At 41.9% G+C, this 23,094-nt stretch overlaps 1 protein-coding gene across 1 annotated transcript in view; it reads right to left on the bottom strand.

Annotated features, from left to right (window-relative positions):
• The window catches only part of STK39 (serine/threonine kinase 39), a gene marked incomplete at its 5' end in the record, with an annotated part of 389,113 nt that overhangs the window by 166,206 nt on the left and 199,813 nt on the right, over positions 1-23,094 (bottom strand). The window contains 2 exons of the mRNA XM_029933312.1: positions 20,279-20,344; positions 20,450-20,498. Of these exons, the coding sequence (XP_029789172.1) occupies positions 20,279-20,344; positions 20,450-20,498 (115 nt within the window). The remainder of the gene's footprint in view (positions 1-20,278; positions 20,345-20,449; positions 20,499-23,094) is intronic.

Here is a 23,094-nt window from a genome sequence, read left to right as displayed (position 1 = left end):
CGCAGGGGAAAGGCAGAGAGTGAGGGAGAGAGAGAATCCCAAGCAGGTTCCATACTGTCCATGCAGGAGCCCGACACAGGGCTCAGTCTCACAAACCATGAGATCATGACTGGAGCGCAAATCAAGAGCTATACACTCAACCCCGGCACCCCTCAACATTACATTTCTGAGACTCCCCTGTGCTGTTTGTGGTCACTGCTGGAGGACATTCTGTTGTGTGGGTATATCGCATTTAACAGTTTTCCTGTGTAAGGATATCTGGGGTTTTTTTTATGTTTATAATTGCAATTGTTATTCTGAACATTCCTATAAATGTCTCATAGCAAAGCATGCAGAAGTTTCCCTGGATATAGAATTCTCTAAGGGTAGCACTGTTGGACAAAACAACACAGAAATATCTTTCATAAGAAAGAAGGTATCATCTTCAATTTCAATTGATTGTAGTGCCTTTCCCTCCCACTAGCTATTTATAAGAGGGATGGTAGGTCTATTAAGGATGTTGAGTATGTTTTGGAAGGTGTCTGCCCCATTTGTATTTCTTCATCTGGGAAATGCCTGTTTTGGTCTATTTATGTTCATTTTTCTACTGATCTGAAAAAGTTCTTTCCGTATTTTAGACACCAATCACTTGTCTGTTGTAGGTCTTAAAACACCTTTTCCCAGTTTCAGCTTTATCTTTGTTACATTAACAGATGCTCTGACAGACAGCTGTCCTTCACCTTAATGCGGGTAACTTTAATAGCCCTTTCTTTTACAGACAGACTTTTTGGATCTTGTTTAAGAAAACCTTCCCTGTTCCAATGTAATGTTTGCTTTTTCTAAAAGTTTTGGTTTTGCTTTTACATTAAATTTTTATCTTTTTTTTTTTAACTTCTTTTATCAAGTAAGATTCATGCCCAGCATGAAGCCCAACAGGGACCTACACTCAGGACCCTGAGTTCATGACCAGAGCTGAGATCAAGAGGTGGACGCTCAACTAACTGAGCCACCCAGGCACCCCACATTAAATTTTTAATTAGTTAGAAATGGAGTTATTTGTATGGGGTAGGATAAGAATTTTTTTCCAGATGGCTGTATTTCTTGTCCCAGAACTATTTATGTAATACAAAAGTCCATCCTTCTACAGAATCTGCAATACAGCTGGCGTATATCGAGGGTCTGTTTGGGGTTTTTTTATTTTATGCCATTGATCATTTGTCTATCCCCAATATCACAATGTCTTACTGAGCTCCATTACATATTGTTGAGCCTTTGTTCTTCAAATAGATTTTGCAATTAGCTTGTCAAATTTCTCAAAAATCTCTAGAGAAAGTCTGATTTGAAACAGCATCGATTCTATCCACCAATTTAAAGACAACTGTCTTGTGTATCATACTGAATCTTATCAATGAACATGGTTTTTCTATTAGGTTTTCAATATTTTCCAGTAAGTTTTAAACTTTTTCTACCTAAAATTCTTACACATTTGTTAGATATATTTAATAAGGTACTAAGAGTAATAAAAAATATCTTATTAACCAATAGGATTATTCAGTCTTTCTCTTCTTTCTTCCTCGAGTCAGTTTTGGTGCGTTGTGTTTTTCTCAGAATTTATGCATCTCTTCTAGATATACTGCATATAGCAACTCACTGGACTATTACCATTCCTTTCCAATCTCTGCTGAAACTACAGTTTAATTATTCATTTTTTATTGTTCCAAATTTCACTAATTTTTGCTTATACCTTTGTATGTTCTTCCTTCCATTTTCTTCATATTAACACTGTTCTTTTTCTAATTCAAATTAGGTACAAAGCTTATTAATTTTCACTGTCCTTCTTGAAGATTCCTTTAATGTAGGCCCATGACACTATAAATTTCCTCAGTTTTTGTTATTCTTAAAATCTCTACTTTATGCTAATCTTGAAATTCTTTTCTCTCAATATTTTGAAAGTATTTAATTACCCCTGTCTTCAGACAGTGATTGTTGCTAGAAAGATGTCTGCTGTCAGCTTATTTATTTTTCCCTTACAGGCGATCTACTACTCTAGCAGATCTGAAGATCTTCCTTTTATCGCTGGGGTTCTGCAGTTTTACTTCAAAATACCGAAGTGCAGATTGCTTTCTACTTATCTTACTTGTTCACAATATTTTTCCTATTACTGTGGACTATTACATGTCATAAATTCTGGAAAATTATTCAATTATTACCTCCTTGTCGTTTTCATTTTTCATTTTCATAGTAATGTTTTTTGGGACTGATTAGATTTATGTCACAATTTCTCATTCTGTCCTCGGACATCTATCCCTTGTAATTTTCAACTTCCTGTCTCTCTAATTTCTTCGGTTGGCCAATGAATGTCCTTTTCATCTGTATCTCACCTGTCAAGCCACCAAATATTTTCTTATCCAAGTCTTTCCAGGGAGGGTTTTTGTTTGTTTTAAACCTTATTATATTAACAGTTATAAGCTTCATTCCTAAAAGCTGTTTCCTTTTCAAATCTGCCTGGTCATTTTTGATATTTTGCTGTTCGTTCATTTCTATTATTCTATCCTTTATTTCTTTACACATTTCATATATGATTATATAAAATGCTTAATATAGAACATTTCCAATATCTGAATTTCTGAAGAGAGTACCTAAAGTAGTGGTTTATTTCTAAGGTTTTATTTATCTTTGGAAGAAAGGGTTCCTTCAAAGAATATTTGTTTCTTTCTGCCAGAAACCAAGAGACATAATCCCCTTGGGGATATTTTAGCTGTCTTTCAAGTCTCAGTATTATCAGCTTACTTCAAGAATCTTAAACTCGACTTTTAAATGTCAAATTTAAAAATAAATAAAACATCAATACGTGGGTTACAAAGCAGATTAGACCCAACTCTCTTCCCTTTGCTGCTGCAGGGTTGATATGCACATTTACCTTCACATGTAACACACCAATCATAGGTCAGCCTCCAGCTCCTTTTTTGTTTTACTTTAAACCCTTATATATTGTGTCCCCTCTCCGTGAGCCCAGAAATACAATATAACCTATGTTTAAGGCAAGATCTAGTCATTGGGAAACTAATCTTATTTTATTTATCACACGTATACAGTGAGGGTAAAATATACCCTAAACTAAGCAAAATTCATTCACCAAATGAGGTTATTTTCTCCTTATAAATTCAGAGAAGTTCAATATCTGTTTTAATCCCACTTCCTAATTCTAAGGCCCTTGGAAGTTTAAATATGACATGAAATTGGAAAGCTTTCACTATCTTCAATTCCAACAGAAAAACTCCTGCCCTCCTTTCCTGCAAACAGTGACGTGAAGTAAGACACTCGCTGAATCTTTATTGGAGAAGGTCTGAAGGATATCGGACCCAACTCTCCAGTACAGATAAAAATAAACCCCACTACATCCATTCATTCACACATCTACAGACCCCAACATTTACTAAGTACCTGTTTTGTCACAGAACATGGTGAGCACTGAAGATTAACAGACAAGATACTCTCGCTCTTCAATGACTGTATAATCCATTAATTCTTCTCTTTGTCATTTAGCTTCAGCTTAAGCAATATAAAACTTTAGCACTGAGCCAGGAGCCAAAAGCAGTGATCCAGGTCTTGGGCACTGACTAAAATGCATTCAGTCTCCCCAGAACTCAGTATCTGCTCTCTGCACCAGGAGGAAAGGTTCAGACCAGTAGTCTTCAAACTGAATTCCTTGAACTCCTAAGCTGTCTCAAAATCTCCTATATCCAAATTTTTGGACTTCTAGGTTAAAAATTTTTTTTAGATTTTTAATACCAAAGGAGTTGGGTGATTATTTCACAAACGTGTGTACCTCATGGCACATATAGAAAATGGTAATATTTATACAGCATACTGGGATAATCTGCTAAAGTGGTTCATAGCAACTGGCCAGAACATTAGCCATTTCATACCCTGCTCAACCTCACTGAGGAATGAGGAGATCAGTATTGTGGCTCACCTGTAACCCACTCACAAGTCAACCCATGTGCTCTGGCCGTTGGTTGGGAAGCTCTGGCGGAGATGACAGCTAGGGTCTCTTCTAGACCTTTGGGTCCTTCCTGATTTTATTTCCAGTCTATTTAATCTTTGGGTGGTTTTCATTAGAAACTCTCCTCCTCATTGTCCAAATACAAACCCTGCACATCACCTTATCTCTCACTCTGCACCAAGGATAGGAGTAAGGCTCATTCATCCTGCTTGGCTTCCTCAAAGGTGAGTTGGCCACACACCTTCTATATCACACATCAAAGAAAGTACTGTCAAAAAGAAACAATAAGCTCCAAATAAAGTCACTTCTGCTAAACCCCAACCAAGACTTACTACCTAAACTAACTGTTGTTTGAGCCTCTCCTAAGAGTGGAATTTTAAACTAGCCAGTCTAGAATTTGCTGGTCAGCACCTGTGAGGTAATCTGCATGAAAGACCCCCAGCCTTTCCCTAAGAGATGGTAGAACCTGCCTGAAAGAATCTACTCTTTTTTAACCTCCTCTTCCCACTCTCCCGCCTATCGAAACCTTCCATTTTGTATAATTCAACTGAGGTCCTTTCTCCTCACAAGACGGCATATTGCCTGATTCATGGACTCACTGAATAAAGCCAGTTGGATCTTTAAGTTTACCCAGCTCAGTTTTGTTTTCCAATACCAGCATTACGAGGATGGTTAAAAATGAGTGCCTATACTAATAATGCTAGCAAGATCAGAGCACCCTGAAGACAGATATGCCCACTTTGAGAATGAATACAAGACTTATTAAGCAATACCAAAAAGAAGCGACGGTTTAGGGAGATACTGCAGCTCTGCCCACCTCGCAGCGAGTGTTAACACAGACAAGACAGACCTCCCACACACAACTAGGCGGGAGGCACTGCTTTGGTGGCGTTCGGAGTGTAGATGGCGAAGACAGGTGGGAACAGCACTGCCCAGAGGCCCTTAGAGGACAGAGAAAAACGGTGGATGAAATACAGGCATTTTCTTTGTGCCTATATAATATAAAGCGGGACTAGTAAGTCACTTTTGTAAAGTGAGCTTAACAATTTGGTTTCCTTCCAAACCTGGAGACAGACCAGGTCTGCCTCAATCCCCTGTACCGTTACCAACTGACCAGCGTATCAAAAATGCAGAGTCCTGGGCCATGGCCCCGAATTTACTTACTGTGAATCTTTGGTTAAGGGGCCTGGGTATCTGCACAGTAAGTTTCAGAACCACTAGGTGTTAAGCTTCTACAGGGAAAGGGGGCAGGAGACTGTCTCTCAAGGTGGTTACTAAGAGAAAATCAGGAGGGACCACATATTATAGAAGATTTCAGCAGGAGAGGAGCTGATTTAGGTCATTTATTTCCAAAAACTTTTACTTTACTCTGTTAAAAAGAAAACCACAGACCCAAAATAGAGTCACTGAGGCCAAGTCACCACACCAAGGCTTACTGCCTAACCTCAGTGCAGGTCCAACCTGCCTCGACAACGCAGCCTTACTCAGCCAGTCAGGCATTTTCTGATCAGCACCAATGATGTAATCTGTCACACGGGTCCTCTGCATCCCCCCAAAAAAGATGAGATAATCGACCTCATAAGACCCCTGCCCTTCCCCCTAAGGAAAGGTGACCCTGACTAAAACAATCACTTCTTTTCTTTTGCCAATAACTCCTTGCCCCACTCTCCTTCCCATAATAATCTTCCATTCTGCACAACTCCTAAGCACCTCTCTACTTGCTAGATGGGAGGCTGCCTGACTCTGACTCACAAATTGCTTAATAAAGCCAATTAGGTCTTCAAACGTACTCAGCTGAATTTTGGGTTTTAACAGTTCTAACAGATAAATTAATGATAGATTAAAAATACATTAAATGGGGACACTTTCCTAACTAGGACTTTAAAATTGATAAATAAGTGAAGAAATCTGAAATCTTACAATGAAACTAGAAACAAATAACTCAGTTCTAAATAAACTAGTAAACTGAAGTCCCTAAGGAAACAATGAAGCCTGTGTGTGCTGGTGGGAGAGCGAGAAGAGTTTTATCTGAAGAACAAGGGTTGGCGTCTGGGGCTCCGTGGAGACAGGAAGAGGGAAGAGGAGCACAAGGTGAAAATCACTAACCTCAAACGTTAATTTCCTTAAGAAAATAAAAGACAATCCTCACATGACACTTAAATACTTCCTTAGGCTCACTTGTATAACACACAACTCCTTCCTTATAAAACATTTCCTGAGGCACAATGAGGGAAAGGAAAAGACAAAAAGCACGAGGGGAATCCCTGTTATATCACAGATGCTGCATCAGAATTTGATATAAACCGTCGCATTTAAACATCACAAAAACCCTCGGCAAGTGAAAAGGTGAGGAGACTGAGTCTCAAGGAAGGTGGGAGACTCATCCAAGGTTCAAGGCCAGCCAAGGGGCAGTGAGGATGTAATCTCAAGGTTATAGTTCTTAAAAACATGGTCTGCAATGATTCAGAAAAGAAGAAAAAATAAATAAACCGGTTTCCAACTCTAAAAGCTGTAACTGGTTGAGATGATAAAAGGATCTGAACCAGGACACGAGTATGTAACAAAATAAACAGGAGTCAAATATAAAAAAATTAAAAATGAAATAAATAAAAAGGAAAAGCTCAGCATCCAAAATGTTGGATGCTGTCCTTTGGCTGTGACACCGGGCAGGACCTACACCTGCCACAGCACAGACGGCAGACACGGGACCTCCGTAACGAGTGCTCGGAAACCATAAGCCAAGGGATGATGAAAATGGCGGGGTCATTTCTCAGGCTAGCAGCTGGTTTATCATTTGTTTGTTCTGGATGCAGAGACCGCAGTGACAGAATATGGAGCAAAAATCCCTCGTAACACTGTACACTTAGCCTGTCTCCACACACTGAAAATAATTCCTTAGCTAAGAACAGGCTGTAGGATAGTAGGGCTCCCCATCCTTCCCACCAGCAACAGCTCTCTCCTAAGTACGTTTAATGGCCCTAAGAGTTCAGGACCCCAAGGTGGGCCCTCCATAATAGGCTTTGCATCGATCAGCTTTTAGTGCATGGTTCATTCTAATCCCTCCTAAAGCTACTGAAACTCTCAAGGTGGCAAAACTGCCTGAAAACCGGGGACGCTCCCTGAAAAACCGTGAACTGAAGATCCAGCAAAAGAGAAAATAAGATAAATGTATATGGGTAACATTTCAATACCAAAAACAAATAATAATAGTCAATACTGCATGCAAGGCACCGGGCTAAGAACGTGCACATGTGCATGTGTGTGGGTAATACATCACTGTACAGATGACAGACGGGAGGCTCGGGCCGGGATCTGAAATACGATGCCTGCCGTTTTAAACACTAGTAAACCAATACGCATAAATAATTATGAGGCATTGACTCTTCAGCCAGGCAATCCTATTCCCAGGAACATATCCTAACAAAATAAGCAACACTGGATGCACCAGTGCATGCACAGTGATGTGCATCTCTGTATGGCTAACAGTAGAAAAATAATTGAAAACAATCTAAATGTCCACCAAGAAAGAATGAATTACAGTCATTCTTATGGTAGTACATTAGACAGCCACTGAACCTCACTTGGTAAATTTCTGTTTCTTGACACAAGAAGATGTCCACAGGTGGACCTGAAAATGCAGGGGGATCACAGAGCAGTGAAATCAGCATGGTTCCAATTCTGCTTCCTGAAGAAAGCCCTCTCTGCCCTGAAGGTGAGGTCTGCTAAGGATGGAGGGGGCTGATACTTCTAGGAGGAGGGGAAAGCAGCCTGTGCAGGAGCTTTGGACACATGGAGAATTGCGGGGGCAGAGGTGGGGGTGGAGAATACCGAGAGAAGGCTTAAAGCTAAGGAAGGAACTAGACCAGGGCAAGCACTGGAGGCCAAATTCATGGTTCACTTTTCACTCTGGAGGATCAATGAGAAGCCTCTGGACCATCTATCTACACTTCTCAGATGAGGCCTGGCAGGGTGCGGGCGGTTAGTGATGCCTGAGGTTACTCTGTGAGCCAGGGACAGAGCCAGGGTCTGGCTGGGGCCTGTGTGGAGCACCCAAGCTTAGACTTACCTTCCAGCACAGGCTTCCGGGGATCCCATCTTCCTGACCAAGAGCTACTCTTTTTGGGCCTTTCCCAACTCTTTCTAGGCTTGTTTCTCACTTCCCTCTTCCTACTTCGTACCAGTTTCCACAAAGTCGCAGAGAAAGCCCGCCTCTCAGTACTCTGTCCTCATCCACTGAGGGAGCCTTTCCAGCCTGGATTGCACAGGACCTTCCCGGGTCCTCCCCAACTGAATTGCATCAGCTAACAGTGTTGCAACAAAACAATTTCAAATGGCCTTTTAAATTTGGATTAAAGGCTGTTATTTGAATTTCTTAGTTCTTTTCCTTTCTGTATGTGAGGAAAACAATTAAAAATTATTATATGCTCTTCTAAATGAGTATTTGAATTTGTGAGAATTTAATGAGAAAATCCTATATCAAAGTACAACTTTAACTGAGCTCTTGAATTTTTATTTGTTTTAAAACAACTTAATTTCAAAGTAAAAAGAAATTACAAAATACATATATTCTGGCCTTTACACACACGCACGCGCGCACACACACACACACACACACACACACCCCCCCCCCCACCCCCCCCCCGGGGTGCCGGGGAGCCTCAGTCTGTTAAGCATCCAACTTAGGCTCAGGTCATGATCTCACGGTTCGTGGGTTTGACCCTGCATCTGGCTCTGTGCTGACAGCTCAGAGCCTGGAGCCTGCTTCGGATCCTGTCTCCCTCTCTCTCTGCTCTTCCCCTGCTTGCGTTCTGTCTCTCTCTCTCTCAAAAATAAACATTAAAAAGTTATAATTAAAAAAATAAAATAAACAAATAAATAAAATTTAAAAAATACAATAAAACATTGCATCTTTACTATGTCAATCAAATTTGATTAACATAAACAACACAGCCCCCCCATCACCAGGAACACTGGATTTTTAAAGCATGTGTACCATGCCCTCTGCTGGCCTCACCACACACATGTCCTGAACAACCAGTGTGACAGGGTAGGGAGGAAGGAGGACAAAACGTCTTTCTTTCCCAATATGCACACGTTCCATTACCTTCTGTCTCCATCACCTCCGTATCTCCAAAATGTCATATTCACTTTAAAGGTTTACGGGATCACGATCTAAAGAGTTAAGTTCAAATTGTTTCCCTTAAATGCAGGGATACATAAAAGCAATCCAAAAGTAGAGAGTGCTAAAACTAATTTAAGTCTCGTTTCAAAATATCTTCCTAATTAGATGTGGCTTCCGAAGATGGGAAAACTGATGTACATGCCTGGCTGGGAAAAGAAAATGACAACGTAGAACATGCGGAGGACTCGGGACTCAATCTCTGCTGGCAAATAACTCAAAATGCATAGTGCTTAAGTGTCAGATAATAACTCTAACCATTCCACCTCATGATAAGGTGGCAAAGGTGAGTCAAGCTAACTGGCTCATCAGAGACTCTCAGCAAGTGGGAGATGACAAAGGATGTTATACTAAAAGCAGATAATCTCCGAGTCCTGATCCTAAAATATAAGAAGATAGCAGCAACTGAAAAACTTCTTAGCTAGTCTCCTTTAGAACTACAAGCCTAGCTTTGCCTCCCCCTCGTGCTCTCACATCAACTCCCTTTAAAAGCCATCATGGTGACTGCAATCTCCCTTTCTGCACTTCAGGTCCAGGTGGACCGAGATACTGTCCTGGGTACTGGGGACACAGGAACAACATGACACTATTCCTGCCCCCCAGCGAGCTTAGTCTGGTACAGAAGACAGACGTGTGAGGAACGTCACTGCAAATGGCGGTAAGGGGAGCAGGAGACGATGCCCCGGGCACAGAAGCGGCATGGATGGAAAGACTGATGGACCATGTGGATGCAGGGGAAGTGGGATGAGAAAGCTTCAAACAACAGGAGCTAGACTCGGAAAGAGGCAAATTCAGGGAGAAGCCTCTTAAACAGAGGGAGCAGCACATGCACCTCCACGGAAATCACCTGTGGGACACCAGGAGTGCACTGGTAGAAAGACTGAAGTGGTAATTCCGTAAGCATGCGTCAAGGTGAGGTGGCGGGTGGCCGAAGGAAAGGCTGGAGCACTGCCCAAACACAGGGAGCCCTGTGTGGTCCTCGTCCTACAAGGACCTCGTCCCATCAGTGGCAGAACTTGGAACTGACCCTATAACTGACAGGAAGCCACTGAATGGTTTGAAACCAGAAACAAGGTACAATCACATTAGAGTTTTGACAAGATCAAAAAAGCATCCACTAACTTTTTATACTAGTGTTGCTGCAACCAGAACCAAATTCCAAATTCCTTTCCATTCTTCATGGTTCATCTACTGTTAAAAAGAAACGGGATGCTAGTGTTAGAGGGAGGGGTAAAGGTGAATAAAAGGCAACCACCTTCATGGGAGTCAGTACCTCGCACATTATCAGTGATGTTCAGCGAGCCCTGGGTGACCAGGCGGTCAGGGACCTCTCTCAGCCCATGTATGCCAATTACGTTTCAAAGCTACCTGATGCACTCGGCCTTCAGAAAAAGTTAGCAAATTTCCCAAAGGTAAAAATGAAGCACAAAATGCATCTGAATATGCAGATCTCAAAGATCTAACTGGATGTGAAATTAGGCCACGGATGCTGCCTAGTCTTTTCCAGTAAAAGGAAACAATCCGTTCTCTACACACTAAAGCTGTACAAATAGTATCTTTCACAATATTCTCAGAATGTATGTTATTACTTTTAAATTTCCAAAACTGGGTCTCCAAGATCTGGGAAAGTTTTAAAAATTCTCTTAAGCAACTGGTGTCTTTAAAAGATACCTGAATCTCAAAATACACACGTTCCCCGTAGATGGGGCTGCCGCCATTAGTGAACCACAATTCTCTCCATGGATCCTTGTGCAAAGTCAATGCCACCAGAAAGAGGCCACTTGCCCAAAATATATACAGTTTTTCACTCAATTTGTCAACTGAATTGAAAGTAAATTATAATGCTTTTTCCCTTTGTTCTTTCTTCTACCCTCACCTCTGCCTAATTCTCTCCCAGCACAAACACAAACCAAGCTCCGCACAGGCTCGATGTCAAAGGAAGAAATCTATAACTGTAAGGCTTTCTAGAACTAGTGAACAATTCCTGACTATAGGTTCCTAAATGAACTACTCTGATAGCACCCCCTAGTGACCAAAAGCACTTTTCTGAGCAAATGAACTCGAGATTCTGAACTGACTAGAATGCATTTAAAATGTAAAAATAATGCAAACATTAATAAGTTTACACTCTTGGGAATATCTGTCTCAGTTACAGACCTGGTTAAGACAATAATTTAAAAAATTTTTAATGTTTTTTATTTATTTTTGAGAGACAGAGAGAGACAGCACGAGCAGGGGAGGGTCAGAGAGAGGGAGACACAGAATCCGAAACAGGCTCCAGGCTCTGAGCTAGCTGTCAACACAGAGCCTGATGCGGGGCTCGAACCCACGAACCGTGAGATCATGACCTGAGCCAAAGCCGGACGCTCAACCAACTGAGCCACCCAGGCGCCCTGAGACAATAATTTTAACCTCTCTGGACAACTTTTCTCAGTATAAAAATAGGAAAAATAACATCTTCAACCACCACAGTCCTCCTCCTCCCTTTGAGGATGTGAGCCCCTCAGTAAAATATGTTACCAATATGTCTGGTTGTTTCTTAAACAAGGAGAAAAGAAACAAAAGAAGAGAACATGCCCCCTCAGGCCAGCCTGAATCATGAGGAGTGTTTTATGCTAAACCCAAAATACCTGGTGATAGTTACAGAGGTCTGTTCATTTCTCCTTCAGTTACCATATGCTTTGACTCCTTGTTCCTTCTATTTATCTGGCTCTAAGGAGAACTGCAGGAACCAACAAACTTTCTAGAAATAGCCTGCAACCACCCAGAACTGTATTAATTTAAACTGTAAAATACTGGAAGGTCTTAATCTTATTGTCAAAAATGAGATTTTTGGTTTTGACATAAATTATTTAAAATACAAATGTTATATTACTTTGACTTGTTAATAGAAATGTAATTCTAAATGAAAATAGTAATAAGAAGTACTTAAATCTGTACCGTTCAACTCCCTGTCGAGTAAAAACAAAACAAAACAAAAAACACACCAACTGACTAAAGTGCCTGGAGCTCCTAGCTCAGCAGGTACCTAATATCCTTTGATTCTTCTTCTCCAAGTCTGAGACCTTCAACAAAACCAACAACTTGCTCAGTTTGCCTGAACAGCCACACAGAACTAAAGCCCTTTACTGCCCTCTACTGGAAAGACTTGGAACAAAATTAAAATCAATCCATCAAGCATTTGAAATCACCTTGTAGTATTTATTCTCTGGTTTCTCGATAGGTAATATATAATCTTCAATATATTATAAATTAGTTATGGTATTACAGGAAATTTAAAAAAGCACTTTTGCAGAAATCCAGAGTCATTTTCCCTCTTTATTGACTAAAAGAAGAGTCTAAATGATAGCAAACGGGGAGGCTAGCTGGCTTTGGACTGCCACTCTATGACAATGCGGTCAAGGCCCCACCTGGGTCTCAATCTTCAGGTCTGCACACTGAAGGACCACAAACCAGGTGATATTTATGCTCATTCCCACTCATACTTCAAAATATGTATACTTTTTTTTTTTTTTACCCAGTCTTAATAAGCTATCTGTCCTGTCACTCAGGACTACACTGATTATTACAAGGCTGCAGTGACTGACATAAACGTAAGCCAAGCGCCTCGTGGTGCATGAAGGTCCACAACACCCGGGAACTCCTCGCCTCCTCTCCCCGTGCTCCCGCCGCTGTCAGCTCCACAACCTTTCTCTGCACCCACACCCTACGGCATCTATTCTCTGCTACTCTGGGTAAGCCTTGTCTGCCTGCACCATGCTCCCCACTGACAGGTGAGCCTCGCTGCCCGGACTGTGTCCTTTACCCACCTGCACCTCAGCGCCTGTTACCAGCAGCGGTGGCTGTGACGGCAGCAGCCACTGTGGCAGCTGCAGGAACGGGAACACAGCCATGGGGCTGGCGGTCCGGGAATGAAAAACGTTACAGAAACAACAATCACATTATAACAATAAAACTGTAATAAATAACAATGTATGTGATTATAATAATAAAACTGACTATGATTGTGATAATAATCAGGGCCATTCATTATTTTGTGCCAACCAACCCCTGTGTCACACACTTCCTATGCCTTACCTGGGAAACGCAGGTAGGTATCACCACTTTCTCCATTTCAGGGAGGAGAAGCTGAGCTTCCAGCAGGTTCTGACAGCTGCTGATGCTATCGAACTCCCACTAGCCAACTCTCTTCCCTTCAGAATTTCCAAAGCCCGTTTATAACCTTACTCCCCCAGCATCTGCTAAAACCTTAGCAAACTTCCAGGTCCCATGATGATGCTTCCAGCATCTCCTAGTGCCCAGGAATGGCGTGTGTTACACGGAAGACCAACTGCTAGTGATAATGACAAAGGTATCTCCCCTGTCCCTATGTAGGCCATTTCACACTGCCCATGCTCTCCGTCTACATTTCCTTCCTACTCGCTCCCTTCTCTTCTTCCTCCTGAGGTTATGATGTGGTGGAAAGAGCACAGAACCAGAAATAAGAACGGCCTGTAATTAGCCATGTGACTTCAGACAAGTCAGTTGGCCTCTCACACCTGCATCTGCAAAGTGTAACAGTAATGGCTGCCCAACCTGTCTTCAAGCACAGTTGTTTAGAATAAATAAGAAAGAACATGCAGAAGTGATTTAAAAGCTGCAAACGAGTATCAGCTGTATGTATTCCATTCTTAATATTCTTTGGTCTATACACACACACACACACACACACACACACACACACAGTGCTTCTTTCTCATGGTAGAGAGAATTGGCTGCAGTAAATTTGCTGGCTCTAGCCCACTGCCAGCACCCCAATGGCGCAGAAAAGAAAACATCAAGTTGTGAATAGGCAACAGCAATGAAATCATGGTGGCTTGCCTTCTCCTTTCTGTACATTCCCTTGGGCTGCTTCTCCGTCCCATCCAAAGCAACAGCAAAAGAGAAACAACCTTCACCTGCCCACTATGAGGACTCCCCTTGCTCCCTATTTCACTGGGTGCTTCTAAGATTTCCACCTCTGTAGCCACAATAATCATTCCCGTATTTACACGATAGTCACGGCAGCCTGCATTGGGCTGAGCGCTCACAACGTGTCAAACACAGTGTTGGACACCCTGCACAGATCGTCACCGCCATGGCCACATGTGATAAGTGTCTTTGGCTCCCTGTGACAGGCTGGGCTCAGAGAGATTAGCCAGCTCGCCCGGTGAAGGACAGAGATCCAGCTACTGCTGCTTCCACAACCACACACCGTTCCTCCTTCCCAGCTAAATCAAGACATCACACTCTAGCCGAGTGTTCCTTCTCCAAAGATTGTGTAGAAATCATAGGGAATTCCTTTCATTAATATCCTGTGAATGTACAACCACAGTGACATAAAGCATAAATGTTTCTGTGAAAAAAGACTAAGGACCCTGTATAGTAAGTATATTCACTTTACCTTTTAATGTTTAATATAATGAAAGAATGTAATATTAATGAATTCCTATTAAAAAGTAATGGTGTTTATTACAGTGAAGAAGCTGGCAGGCGCCACCTTAAGCGTGTGACCGAAGTTAACGTCACCAGTAAAGGAACAAATCGGTATCACATGACTCTCAACACGTGATGCTGAGAAGAACACAGCAGCATTCCAAGGTAGTCCTGTAAACAAAATGCATTCACTGAACCCAATCACAAAGAAATAGCAGAGAAACCCAAACGGAGTGCCATCCTATGAAATAAATGGTCTGTATTCTTCAAAAAGTGTGACTGTCTGAAAAAAAAAAAAAAAAGAAAAAGAAAGTATTCCAGATTAAAAGAGATAAAGGCAGGCAACAACTAAACGATTCTGAATTGGACCCTGGGCCAGATACGTGACCAGTGGCAAAACTGGCAAACTCCGTACAAGATCTGAACACGGAACAATAGGATTGTGTCAAGGTTAACTTCCTGATTTTGGTGATTGCACTGTTCTGTAAGAGAGTGCCCTTGTTTGTAGGGACTGTCCACTGAAGTATATATAAAGATAAAGGGCATGATGTGTATAGCTTTGAAATGCTTCAAAAGAGAGAGAAAATATATACAGAAATTTTTTGTACTATTTTTGTAAATTTATGTTAAGCCCAGAGTTATCTCAAGATAAAAAGTAAAAACAGAAAGGACAATCATGAACACACATGAAGTACTAAGTAAGTGTGAACTGTAACAATTCCTACCCATATATTTCTAAGCACATAGGAGGATCAAATGAAGCCAACTCCCCGGGTCCTTAATATGAAGCCAATCTTAGAGCCTGATACACGAAATTCTGGGACCCTCAAATACCACCCTACTTTTTCCAATCCACAGTATTTCCATCCAAATGCCACAGCGATACATCTCTTTCTTTCTGACAGTGACTAATCATTCGTAACTTCTCAATTTCAAAATTGAGGAAATCCAAATAAAAATCCTCCAGTGATTCCTCTTCCCATAAAAACATGGCAACCGCCATAGAAAGAACAGCGCATTGCACATCCCCTACGCCATCCCTTCTCGGGCCAGTATGCTTTTTGGTTAAGCAGGTGGCATTTAAGTACCTGTAGAGCTACTGACGCCTCACCCTTCTCCTGCTGTCAGTGGGTTTTAGCTACAGAAGGTGTACAAACAGGAGAGTAAATGGTGATTCAATGTTCGCATCACTAGCATAAAGCAGAGATACAAGCCCACTGACACCTAGATGGTCCCACAGAAAATGCACACAGCCCTAGGCAGCAGCAGTCACTTCTGGCAGGATGACGTACACTCTTCCCCACTCAGGAAATCCAGTAGGATACACAGTGGAACACCTCACGTTCAAGCATTCAAACCCCTAGAGACGGCTGGAGACAAGCCCCTAAAAAGTCACATGAGAAGGAGTAACGGCTATGAGACCCTCTCTTCTCATGCACAAGGATCAGTGAAAAGTTGAAAAGAAATTACAGGTACACTTAACCTTGTTCCCATGGGTCATTATTAGCAGGTTCTCACTTAGAATTCAGAGTATCTTGTGGTCCAGGAACCCCAAATCTCTCATTACCCTTCACCACATGCCTGAGGTCACACAGAATTTCCATTTCACAGACAGAAAAATTAGGCCAAACAAAAATCAAGATGATCCCTAAGCAATACCATCTGTCAACAAAAGGAGTCCCAAATGGACCAAATACTCTGCCTCCAGGAAGAAAACAAATACCCCTAATTTCTGCAATGACCACACACACACTCACTACATTACCAGGGAAGCCACGCTGATCTATTTTATTCCCCTAATTTAGAGGAATAACTCAGGATGAAGACAAGATCACCTACGCACATGGAATTCCATGGCCCCAAACTAATGCTTCACATTCTGGCCAAACTACCTGTCTAGTGCCAAAGCATGGTGCTGGTGGGCTCCATGAAACCAGCTACAACTGGCTCCTCTCTTTTAAATATGAGAACTATTCATGTTTAAAAAAACACATATTGAATAATATCTCTTAATTTTTGTTACTATTAGGGAGAAGCAGAAACTGTCATTTATGATAACAAATTTCAAATCCACACAGGTTGCGCCAATGTCCAGAGCTTGTTCAACAGGCCCAGTTTTCAGGTAAATACTGTATCAATGATAAATAAATATCAATGGACTGTCTGCTTCTATTTTTTAAATTTTTTTAATGTTTAGTTATTTTTGAGAGACAGAGAGAGACAGAACATGAGTGGGGGAGGGTCAAAGAGAGAGGGAGACACAGAATCCGAAACAGGCTCCAGGCTCTGAGCTAGCTGTCAGCACAGAGCCTGATGTGGGGCTCGAACCCATGAACCGTGAGATCGTGACCTGAGCCGAAGTCAGACGTTCAACCGACTGAGCCACCCAGGTGACCCATGTCTGTTTCTATTTTTTAAGCAACAAATCAAAGAGACAAAAATCAAAGGACCAAGAGTAAAAACTAGCCTCTGAGGAACAAATCTACACCAGGAAATTAGAGCATGATCAACCAGGAAAGTAAGCAGTTGAGTGAATGTCAATAAAGAGAACTCCAAAACTGGATGACACAATACTAAAAACTCTCCTGTATCAACTTTTACACTGAATTTACTTAAACATTGTAAGAACCTAAGACAAGCAATGACATCCTACAACAAAGGCTTTCAATGCTCGTGATGGTTAAAATAATATTTAGTTCCATGTGGCCAAGGCTGCAGAAGTTTCAAATAAAGAACAGCATGGTTGCTTACCAGTATCACGCACACCAAGGAAAGAGGGAGGTTTGTCTGCTATTAATAGGAATCCTAGCAACAAGTGTATGCCAAGCATTTGGGGTGAGTAAAAACACCTTCAAATGGCCTTTCCTTAGGGCACCTGGGTGGTTCAGTCAGTTGAGCGTCTGACTTCGGCTCAGGTCATGATCTCACGGTTCATGGGTTCAAGCCCCGCATCAGGCTTGGTGCTGACAGCTCAGAGCCTAGAACCTGCTTTGGATCCTGTGTCTCCTTCTCTCTCTGCCCCTCCCCCACTCATGCTCTGTTTCTGTCTCAATAATATACAAATATAACAATTTTTTAAATGGCCTTTCCTTGGTACACTCAAGCATATCTATTCACTAAGCAAGCAAACCTCTGTAGGCAGTTGATATGAGCAAGATATGCACTGTGATCAATGTTCTGGTCGGCACACGTGCATGGAGCCTATGGGCAAGGAGAGGAGTGTAGCTAATAACCAAAATGCAGTCATACTGGGATATAATGCAAAATAGGATCTAGAATGCACAGCCCACTAACCTCTAATAAATAATTTAAATATTTCTTTAAAAAGAAAGAAAATAAAGCCAGAGCCTGGAGAGCTTCTTCACTTTCTCAAAATGACAGACTCTTGAAGGAAAGTATAGGTTAGTGAGGAAAGTAGACGGAGTGAGAACTGTAAGTGGTTGACTTGGGCTGGAGTTAGAATTTGAGGATGGATGTTGAAAGGGTGCCATGAATTCAAGGCTGAGGAGGGTGGCCTTTATTTGACAGTAAATTTATTTTTCATTTGTGTCCTCTTGGGGTTGTCTTGAATTTGGGAACCACTTTTAAGCAATGAAGAGACATGGTCAGGAAGTGAATCTTGTGGTAGTGCCTAAGAAGGAATAGAAAGGAGGAAGAGAATGCGGGCAGCCAGTGGGAGCCAGGAGGAAAACATTCCATGCATTGTGACAGCCCCTCGGGGAGGGCCTGGGCGGGGGGACAGGGAAGGGGGGTCTCAAACACAAAACTAACCCCCGTGTCCTCAGGTCGGGTGACTCAGACACACACACAGAACACAGTAAGATTAGGTTTGGGAGGGGTGGGAGACCACCTGGAAACACTGCACCTGAGAGGTGGGGGTGGGGCGGGGGGGGCATGACAGGAGCTGGGGGGTGTGAGGCTAAATAAAGCTCTGGAGAGAAAATACACCAGGCAAACCTCCTCTAGGGGGAACAGCTAGGATGAAACTAGAAAAAACTAGTGAAACAAGCAGAGACCAACAAAATGTTTCATGAGTACCACGCAGACTGAACAAGCTAGCGGCTCCCTAACAGTTTTTTCAACTCTGGCCAACACTTTAGATACCTGACCAAAAGCCTCAAGCTGGGACCACCTACATGGCTCAGTCAGTTAAACAGGCAATCCTTGATCTCACAGTACATTGGTTCAAGCCCCACACTGGGCTTTGTGGTGACAGAGTCAGCTTGAGATTCTCTCTCTCTCTCTCTCTGCCCCTCCCTTGCTCATGTGTGTGCATGTGTGCATGCTCTCTCTCTCAAAATGAATAAGTAAACTTTAAAAAAAAATTTTTAAAGCCCCATGCTAGGATCCCACACTCCAGGCAGAATCCTGCTGGCCCCAGGGAGGCACTCACACATGTACACAGAGTGGGCCATTTCTTTTTTCTTTTTCAAAATTTATTTTATTTGAGAGAGAGAGAGAGAGCAAGCACGTGTGCAAGCAAGCAAGCATGCAAGCAGAGGAGGGTGGTGGTGGGGGAAAGCGGGAGGGAGGAAGAGAATCCTAAGCAGGCTCCATGCTAAGCATGGAGCCTGACAAGGGGCTCGAGCCCACGACCCTGGGATCATGACCTGAGCCAAAATCAAGAGTCAGGCACTCAACCAACTGAGCTACCCAGGCACCCCCACTTCTTTTTTTTTCTGAGTCGGCTGTTTCTTAAAACCTATTTTTAAATCTGTTGCAAACAATTTTAAGGCGTCCACTAAATGCACTTCGTACAGAATGCTTTAGAAAAGGCAACGTCTGGAATGTGGCAGAGTCACTTCACCTCAGCATGATGAGATGCAGTCTGGATCGCACACCTGTCTGCCAGTCTTACTTCAGAGCATGCAACTCAGATTCGTATCAGCTTCCCCTATAACTAACTATTAACCACAAAGGAAGGGGTGCAGGAACCTTCCTTTCTAAATCTGATTACAAATACTTTAAATTATAAAATCTAATATAATTTTAAAGTCAAATTAAACCAAACCAAAGGTTTTGTTAGGTTTCATACCATAATGAAATCAGTAATTACAAAGAAATAAAACTCTGGATAAATATGTAAATAAATACACTCACACAAACACACTATTTAAAAAAACCTAAAACCAAGAATGGGTAGTTTTTCAGGTAATCATTAACATAATTTAGTCAACATCAGATAAACCACAAGAGGTGCCAGGGTCTTTGATGAGGAAAGAACCAATACCCACAGACACTCAAGATAACCATTAAGTCTGTAAATAAAATTGGATTTTGGTTTTTGTTTTTATCATTTCAAACTGCTTCAAAATGACTGCCCCCTCTTCTACAAAACCCAAAGGAAAGATATTCAAGGATCTTTCACCTCTCCAGTGTTCACGTCTCATCACAATCCCCTCCCCTCCGACCTTCTTTCAGCAAAGCTGAAAACTGGAAAAGTGAAATCATTCAAGTTCCACGTTGTTTCCACAAATGCATTCACAACAAGCCGGAAATCCCCAAAAGGCAAAGTGCAGCTATCCGAGGAATCGCTGATCAGACAGCCTCCAAGTAACACATCCTGATTTTGTGGCAACATTTTTCCTATTTGTCTGTGGGCTTCATTGGCCCGGGTGGGGAGGAGCCGCTGCTGGGTCACAAAGACTAGTGACGCTTACCTTCTTGGCTCTTTGGGCTATGTCTGGTGTTCTTGTAAGCAGCTTCTCAATCAGGTACTCTCTGTTCTGCAAAACAAATATTCCCAGCAGTTTAACACCAAATAGCATGCACAGAAATTCATAGTGATTTCAAAATAGCAGATTTACGTGGGGTTATTTTAAGCATGTTACCTTGGCTTTCTGGAAGAATTTGCATTTTAAAAGTTCTGCTGCTGTGGGCCTGAAAGATCAATAATAAATTAGAGTTGAAACAATGGCCATTCAATAAATACACTGCCTTGATGAAACAACTGAATCCCAGAATATTTCTGGAAAACCAGCTTCATGAATAGCAAAATCAGAAAATAAATTAATCATAAGCTGGCACCAAATCAAACAGTGTCGATTTTCCAGTCCTTTCCAAATACTCTACTGCAAAACACATAAACTGTTGTATGTTAAACATTTGGGGCACGATCAATTTTCCATCCTTCATCCTTACACTTCAACTAAGTGAATTCAGTATTTCTAAAAGGTGGCAGACTGACACGTCTGTGAGCTAAATTCCTATCTTTATTAAGAAGCCGTGCAAGCTGCAATATGACCTTGTCAAAGAAACTATAGTCTACAGTGTCCTAGATTCCCCAAGAGCAGCAGTTACTCCAAGGGGTCTGCGACAAGTGGACAGGATCTATTTGCCCACTAAGTGAAGTGTACACGCCCTACTGGTTCTCAGGGGGAAGGTAAACGTGAGGGTGATTCATAAAATGCAAGTTTATTTAAAAAGAAATACTGGATTGGTCTGTCTCCTCATGGTGTCATTTAACTTGTTTCTCTATCCTGTATTTCCTATAAACTAAAAGCTAGGTCTAAAAATCTGACTATATTGCATGGAGCATTTAGGGGAAGAATCCTTCACAGACGACGCCATTGCCTTCTCCCCACGGCACATCAGAGGCACATGATGTTAGGTTAAGTCACGAACTGGGAACGATGCTAAGTTTAACTAGTGATCCCCGGGCCTGAGACCTGTTCATTGTCAAGATATGTTTTCACCAGCGCAACTGGCAAGCATTCTGTTGGGTAACACTTTGGCATTATAAGGAGTTTTCCATCCCCTAATGGTTTTAGCATCTTTGTCTTAAATGATAATTTCCGAGAAGGTGGCAGAATGCTGATTTTCTACTTCTATCATTCTTTTATTACATGGCATTCTTGCATAAAGAATAGCTTCCTTCCTCAATAGCTCCTTCTAAAACAAGCAGCCAGAATCAAATAAATCTAGAATATAAGACAATCAGCCAGACAACCAGCCTGATCTCCTCAAAAAGTCAGTGTCATAAAGGAAAAGGAGAGAAGGGAGGGACTGTTCCAGATTAAAAGAGACTTAAACAAAACCAAATGCCACAGGGGACCCTTGCCTACATTCTGTGTTTGAAGGGGAAGGGACAGAAGCAACAAAAGACATTTGGAAATAGAGAGTATGTGAATAGGCTAGGTTATTAACATGATTTTAGGGAATTACTGGTCATTTTCTTGGGTGCAGAAAAGTACTGTGGTTATGTAGGCACACAGTTTTATGTGTAGCGAATGCCAGCTGCACTGTTAAAGTCTGTTACCCACTTTCAAACCGTTCACCAAATAAAATGTAGATAGATACATCAGATACAGAAAATGTTTGTGACTACTGCTTTCAGGTGGTGCTACAGAAGCAAACACTGTACTATTTTTTTCACCTTTTTTGTGTATTTAAATTTTTTCATAATAAAAAAACTGGGGAGGTGAAAGGGAAGCATTACTGAATATTATGAGGGATTCTTTGGGGCCATGGTTACCTAAGGTACAAACAGCACTGTGTTGAGAAGGGTAGTCTTCCTACTTGAAAAGACTGGAACCCACTGCTGACGACAGGGATCTCCATTAAAACGTTTCCAGGGACTGAACCCAAGCATATGTAAGAACTAGGAAACGTTGTTAAGTGCATCGCTGTGGAAACTGTAAGTCTACAGGGGCCAGGAACTGTATTTCTGTGCAAAGAAACCTTCTACTTAAATTGTTATTGCTCTTTTCCTTAGCTTCAAGTGGAACACTGGCTAGAGGTACCTGTCAGAGAACCCCCGAATCACCACAACCACTGCAATAAACAGCTGTTAACTGCTAACTGCTTTCAGTAAGTAAAGGTCCACACAACAGGTGGGCCACAACTGACATTTGTGGGCCCACCTCCTCCGTGAGCTTGTCCAGATTCAGGAACCTGTACCTTGCAACACAAGGCATCAGGACAAAAAATGATTCTGCTACTTTACATGATTTAATTGTGACTGTCATTTTAATGTGTACTCTTACTGATCATCGGCAATGTGCCTGGCCTCCAGCTACTCCAAATTCATCTTTCATCCTCCCTGTAAATATTTATTAAGCACCTACTATTTGTCAGGTATCATGCTAGGTGCTAGGCATACTGTAGTGAATATGACAGACGCACATACTACCTTCAGCAACTTATAACCTGGCAGATAAGAGTTAGCGTGTGCAGCGAGAATGTAAGAAGGACTTCAGAGCATTCAAGCACTAGAATGGAGCTGTGGCGGAAGGGGAGGGCCGCACAGAAAACCTAAGAACAACCATTACACACCACGCTGAGACTTGGTGTCGTGTTTGGCACCTCATAACATGAAACCAACTTTTAAAAACCAAGGGGCATACAAAATACATTAGAGTGAACTTTTTTAAGTGAAAAGGAACCCAAGAAAAGCAAGATGATTAAGAGACTCAAGGATCGCTTTTGGTCAGTTCAGTTACAACAGCCCCCCAGCCAGTTTCTCCGCTGCTTCTGT

The sequence above is a fragment of the Suricata suricatta genome, chromosome 3, assembly GCF_006229205.1.
Source record: "Suricata suricatta isolate VVHF042 chromosome 3, meerkat_22Aug2017_6uvM2_HiC, whole genome shotgun sequence".
Lineage (NCBI taxonomy): Eukaryota > Metazoa > Chordata > Mammalia > Carnivora > Herpestidae > Suricata > Suricata suricatta.
This window is presented reverse-complemented; position numbering and strand designations above follow the sequence as displayed.